The 6,000-nt window shown below is 56.1% G+C and overlaps 1 protein-coding gene across 1 annotated transcript in view; it reads left to right on the forward strand.

Moving 5' to 3' along the window:
• The window catches only part of LOC119967984 (zinc finger protein 692-like), a 96,058-nt gene that overhangs the window by 25,722 nt on the left and 64,336 nt on the right, over nucleotides 1–6,000 (forward strand). Inside the window, exons 5-6 of the mRNA XM_038801084.1 lie at nucleotides 3,750–3,816; nucleotides 3,964–4,046. Of these exons, the coding sequence (XP_038657012.1) occupies nucleotides 3,750–3,816; nucleotides 3,964–4,046 (150 nt within the window). The remainder of the gene's footprint in view (nucleotides 1–3,749; nucleotides 3,817–3,963; nucleotides 4,047–6,000) is intronic.

Consider the following 6,000-nt stretch of genomic DNA (forward strand, 5'->3'; position numbering starts at 1 on the left):
GAAACCACAGTACACATTAGGTCTCATTTGGAAAAATATATATAATTGTGTTAGATGCAGTCAGAAAGGATTCACAACTTACTCCTGGGATGAGGGATGTATCTTACAAGGGCAGGTTGAAGATGTTGGGCCTTTACCTATTAAAGAATAAGAGGTAATCTTTGTAAGTAATGAGGAGGTACAGGACGATATAGACGGGATGGTCAGATGGGCAGAACAGTGGCAAATAGAATTTAACCCTGAAAAGTGTGAGGTAATGTATTCTGGGAGGACTAGCGAGTCAAGGGGAATGCATGATGAGCGGTAGGATGCTCGGAAGTGCAGAGGACCAGAGGGAGCTTGCGGTGCATGCCCATAGATCATGGAAAGCAGCAGGACAGGTAGCTATGGTGGGTAAGAAGGCATGTGGGATACTTCCATTATGAGCCAAGGCACAGAATGTAAGAGCAGGGAGATTATGTTGGTGTTGTATAAAACGCTGCTTAGGCCACAGCTCGAGCTAGAAAGGGTGCAGAGGAGATTCACCAGGGTGATGTCTGGGCTGGAGCATTTCAGCTATCAAGAGAGGTTGGTTAGGCTGATTGCCTTGAAGGCTGAGGGGGGGACCAGATTGAAGTGTATTAAAATTGAGGGGCATTCATAGGGTGGATAGGAAATACATTTTTTTTGCCTCAGTAGATTGATTGGTGAAGGAAGGGCAGTGGATGTTGTCTACATGGACATCAGTAAGGCCTTTGACAAGGTCCCTCAAGGCAGACTAGTACAGAAGGTGAAGGACACGGGATCAGAGGTGAGCTGGCACGATGGATACAGAACTGGCTTGTTCACCGAAGACAAGGTAGCAGTGGAAGGGTGCGTTTCTGACTGGAGAGCTGTGAGAAAAATGTAACTGGTTTGTGGATGACACAAAGGTTGGTGGAATTGCAGATAGCGATGAGGACTGTCAGAGGCTACAGCAGGATATAGATCGGTTGGAGACTTGGGCGGAGAGATGGCAGATGGAGTTTTATTTGTACAAATGTGAGGCAATTGGAAGGTCTAATATACTGGTGGGAAATATACAGTAAATGGCAGAACCCTTAGAATATTGACAGAGAGAGGTATCTGGGTGTACAGGTACACAGGTCACTGAAAGTAGCAATGCAGGTGGAGAAGGTATGCGGCATGCTTGCCTTCATTGGCCGGGGTATTGAGTATAAGAATTGGCAAATAATGTTGCAGCTTTATAGAACCTTAGTTAGGCCACACTTGGAATAAAGTGTTCAGTTCTGGTCGGCACACTTACCAGAAGGATGTGCCGGATTTAGAGAGGGTGCAGAAGAGGTTTTCCAGGATGTTGCCTGGTATGGAGGGCATTGGCTATGAGGAGAGGTTGGATGAACTCTGTTTGTTCTCTCTGGAACGACGGAGGTTGAGGGGCGACATGATAGAAGTCTACAAGATTATGAGGGCCATGGACAGAGTGGATAGTCAGAACCTTTGTCCCAGGATGGAAGAGTCAACTTTAAACGAGCAAGTGGGGGTGAAGGGAAGGGTAACATTACAGGAAGTACAATGGTGAATGGGAAGCAAAGCAGCAGGTTAGCACATGAGAAGGTGGGTTCAACTACATAGAAGTTATGAAAACAGATAATGAGAAAAACGCAGGAGGTGATATTAATGGAGGTGTTAGGAGACATGATTGCAGGATGGCCACGACATGGAGTTAAAAGTCCTGGGGTATCAGAGTTTTCGGAAGGACAGGCAGGAAGGTAAGGGAGGTACCCCTTACTGATATTTAAGAATGGCATCAGGGTGGTAGTGAGAGATGATGTAGGTTCTAGAGAGAAAAAGGTTGAATCCATTTGGGTGGAAATTAGAAATGGAGAGGAGAAAAGGTCACTGACAAGCATAGACTATAGGGGACCAAAACTGACATCTCGGTGGGGTGGGCAATAAACAACAATGCATGTAAAAATGGTATAGAAATTATCATGGGGGATTTTAATCTACACGTTGATTGGTCAAACCCGGTCTGTCAGGGCAGCCTTTGAGGAGTTCAAATAATATATCCGCGATAGTTTTCTCAAACAGTAAATAATGGACCTATGAGGAGCAAGCTATTCGAGATCTGGTCCTGTGTAATGAGACAGGAATAATTAATGATCTCATAGTTAGGGATCCTCTTGGAAGGAGCAATCACAGGAAGGTTGAATTTAAAATACAGATGGAGTGTGAGAAGGTAAAATCCAATACCAGTGTCTTGTGCTTAAACAAAGGAGACTACAATGGGATGAGGGAGGAGTTGGCTAGGGAAGATTGGGAACAAAGCCTTTGTGGTGGGACAATTGAGGAACAGTGGAGGACTTCCAGAGATTTTTCACAGTGTTCAGAAAAGGTACATACCAGTGAAAAGGAAGGACTGTAGGAAAAAGGATAATCAGCCATGGACATTGAAGGAAATAAAGGAGGGAATCAACTTGAAAGAAAAGGCATACGAGGTGGCAAAGATTAGTGAGAAACTGAAGGATTTGGAAATCTTTAAAGGCCACACAAAGCCATCGGAAAAAAAATTACTATTCCCGTTAAATTCCCGTACCGGCCTCCCCGAACAGGTGCCAGAATGTGGTGACTCAGGGCTTTTCACAGTAACTCCATTGAAGCCAACTTGTGACAATAAGTTATTATTATTATTAGTATTATCATTTTACCAAGCTGAAATCTAATTAACTCCACACGTAATCCAAACAAAACTCTCATTAGCCACAGCTTTTTACCATGCCTTAATCGCACCTCTGGCTCCCAAAACCTTTCAAACCAGCATTCTTTAAAAACACAACTGTGGCAGTGATAAAATTCCTACTTTCAGCACATACCCCACTCGTCACTGCCTGCCATTTGGAAAAAGACTCGTTTATTCCTACTCTTTGTTTCTTGTCTGCCAACCAGCTTTCTATTGATCCCCAACCCCATGCACTTTAATTTTACAGGCTAATCTCTGATGTAGGACTTTGTCGCAATCTTTCTCTCTCGCGTAGGGAACTTTACTCTCTGTCTATCGCCGTGTTGTACACGTCCTGGGAGTGTTTGATGGGGACAGTGCAGAGGGAGCTTTACTCTGTATCTAACTCCATGCTGTACCTGTCCTGGGAGTGTTTGATGGGGACAGTGTAGAGGGAGCTTTACTCTGTATCTAACCCCGTGCTGTACCTGTCCTGGGAGTGTTTGATGGGTACAGTGTAGAGGGAGCTTTACTCTGTATCTAACCCCGTGCTGTACCTGTCCTGGGAGTGTTTGATGGGGACAGTATAGAGGGAGCTTTACTCTGTATCTAACCCCATGCTATACCTGTCCTGGGAGTGTTTGACGGGGACAGTGTAGAGGGAGCTTTACTCTGTATCTAACCCCGTGCTGTACCTGTCCTGGGAGTGTTTGATGGGGACAGTGTAGAGGGAGCTTTACTCTGTATCTAACCCCATAGTGTACCTGTCCTGGGAGTGTTTGATGGGGACAGTGTAGAGGGAGCTTTACTCTGTATCTAACCCCGTGCTGTACCTGTCCTGGGAGTGTTCGGGTAGTCTGGTTAGGTTGAAGTATTTCTGACTTGCCAGCATCAATGATATGAATTCACATCCTCATCTCAGTTAAAGGATTAGGGAATATGATTTGTATTTATGAAGAGTAGCATTTCACCCAAAAGAGCAGGAGAAGGATTTGAATGGGCTGTAACCTGAGAAACAGCCTCTGATTGTTTCTCACCTTTGTTCCAGTTTGTGAATACCCGGCTGTCGACACTGCAGTCAGGAACGATGGGAAGCTAGAAGTTTGGGATGAAAGGTGAGATCATAGTTTTTTTTTTATAAATTTAGTGTACCCAATCATTTTTCCAATTAAGGGGCAATTTAGCGTGGCCAATCCATCCAGCTCGCACGTTTTTGGAGGTGAGATCATAGTTGATAATCTGTGGAATGTTCATCATCTCAGAGCCTACTTGCAAAATGTTTATGCCTTTTTCAAATCCCTGGGCTCCCCATCAGCTCCTCCACCCCACCTGAGGCCATGCTCAAGTCACTTACCCCTTCAGCTGGGCACAGCTCCTCTCCCACCCTCTTCCCCACCCACCCAGCCAACCTTGCCATACCTCCACAAACCTCCCCAGCTCAGCGTGGCTGAGAACATATTCTCCCCCCCCCACCCCTCGGCCATGCCGTGGTGCGACCGCGATCCCCCGCCGTGCCCCAGAGCGGATCCCACCTCCCCGCCGTGCCCTGGAGCGGCTTCCACCCCCCGCCCACCCCAGAGCAGCTCCCTCCCCCCGCCCCGCCGTGCCCCAGAGTGGCTCCCATCCCCCCCGCCGTGCCCCAGAGCGTCTCCCACCCCCCCGCCGGGCCCCAGAGCTTCTCCCACCCCCCGCCGTGCCCCAGAGCTTCTCCCACCCCCCCCCGCCGTGCCCCAGAGCGTCTCCCACCTCCCCGCCGTGCCCCAGAGCGTCTCCCACCTCCCCGCCGTGCCCCAGAGCGTCTCCCACCTCCCCGCCGTGCCCCAGAGCGTCTCCCACCCCCCCCGCCGTGCCCCAGAGCGTCTCCCACCCCCCCCGCCGTGCCCCAGAGCGTCTCCCACCTCCCCGCCGTGCCCCAGAGCGTCTCCCACCTCCCCGCCGTGCCCCAGAGCGTCTCCCCACCTCCCCGCCGTGCCCCAGAAGCGTCTCCCACCTCCCCCGCCGTGCCCCAGAGCGTCTCCCACCTCCCCGCCGTGCCCCAGAGCGGCTCCCACCCCACGCCCCCGCCGTGCAGCAGAGCGGCTCCCCACCCCCCCGCCGTGCCCCAGAGCGGCTCCCACCACCCCCGTGCCCCAGAGCGGCTCCCACCCCCGCCGTGCCCCAGAGCGCTCCCACCCCCCGCCGTGCCCCAGAGCGGCTCCCACCCCACCCCGCCGTGCCCCAGAGCGGCTCCCACCCACCCCCCGCCGTGCCCCAGAGCGGCTCCCACCCCACCCCCCGCCGTGCCCCAGAGCGGCTCCCCCCCCCCGCCGTGCCCCAGAGCGGCTCCCACCCCACCCCCCGCCGTGCCCCAGAGCGGCTCCCACCCCACCCCCCGCCGTGCCCAGAGCGGCTCCCACCCCACCCCCCGCCGTGCCCCAGAGCGGCTCCCACCCCACCCCCCGCCGTGCCCCAGAGCGGCTCCCACCCCACCCCCCTCCGTGCCCCAGAGCGGCTCCCACCCCACCCCCCGCCGTGGCCCAGAGCGGCTCCCACCCCACCCCCCGCCGTGCCCCAGAGCGACTCCCACCCCACCCCCCGCCGTGCCCCAGAGCGGCTCCCACCCCACCCCCCGCCGTGCCCCAGAGCGGCTCCCACCCCACCCCCCGCCGTGCCCAGAGCGGCTCCCACCCCACCCCCCCGCCGTGCCCCAGAGCGGCTCCCACCCCACCCCCCGCCGTGCCCCAGAGCGGCTCCCACCCCACCCCCCGCCGTGCCCCAGAGCGCTCCCACCCCACCCCCCGCCGTGCCCCAGAGCGGCTCCCACCCCACCCCCCGCCGTGCCCCAGAGCGGCTCCCACCCCACCCCCCGCCGTGCCCCAGAGCGTCTCCCACCCCACCCCCCGCCGTGCCCCAGAGCGGCTCCCACCCCACCCCCCCGCCGTGCCCCAGAGCGGCTCCCACCCCACCCCCCCGCCGTGCCCAGAGCGGCTCCCACCCCACCCCCCGCCGTGCCCCAGAGCGGCTCCCACCCCACCCCCCCGCCGTGCCCAGAAGCGGCTCCCACCCCACCCCCCGCCGTGCCCAGAGCGGCTCCCACCCCACCCCCCGCCGTGCCCCAGAGCGGCTCCCACCCCACCCCCCCGCCGTGCCCCAGAGCGGCTCCCACCCCACCCCCCGCCGTGCCCCAGAGCGGCTCCCACCCCCCCCCCGCCGTGCCCCAGAGCGGCTCCCACCCCACCCCCCCGCCGTGCCCCAGAGCGGCTCCCACCCCACCCCCCGCCGTGCCCCAGAGCGGCTCCCACCCCACCCCCCGCCGTGCC

Source organism: Scyliorhinus canicula, chromosome 6 (genome assembly GCF_902713615.1).
Source record: "Scyliorhinus canicula chromosome 6, sScyCan1.1, whole genome shotgun sequence".
In the NCBI taxonomy this organism is placed as follows: domain Eukaryota; kingdom Metazoa; phylum Chordata; class Chondrichthyes; order Carcharhiniformes; family Scyliorhinidae; genus Scyliorhinus; species Scyliorhinus canicula.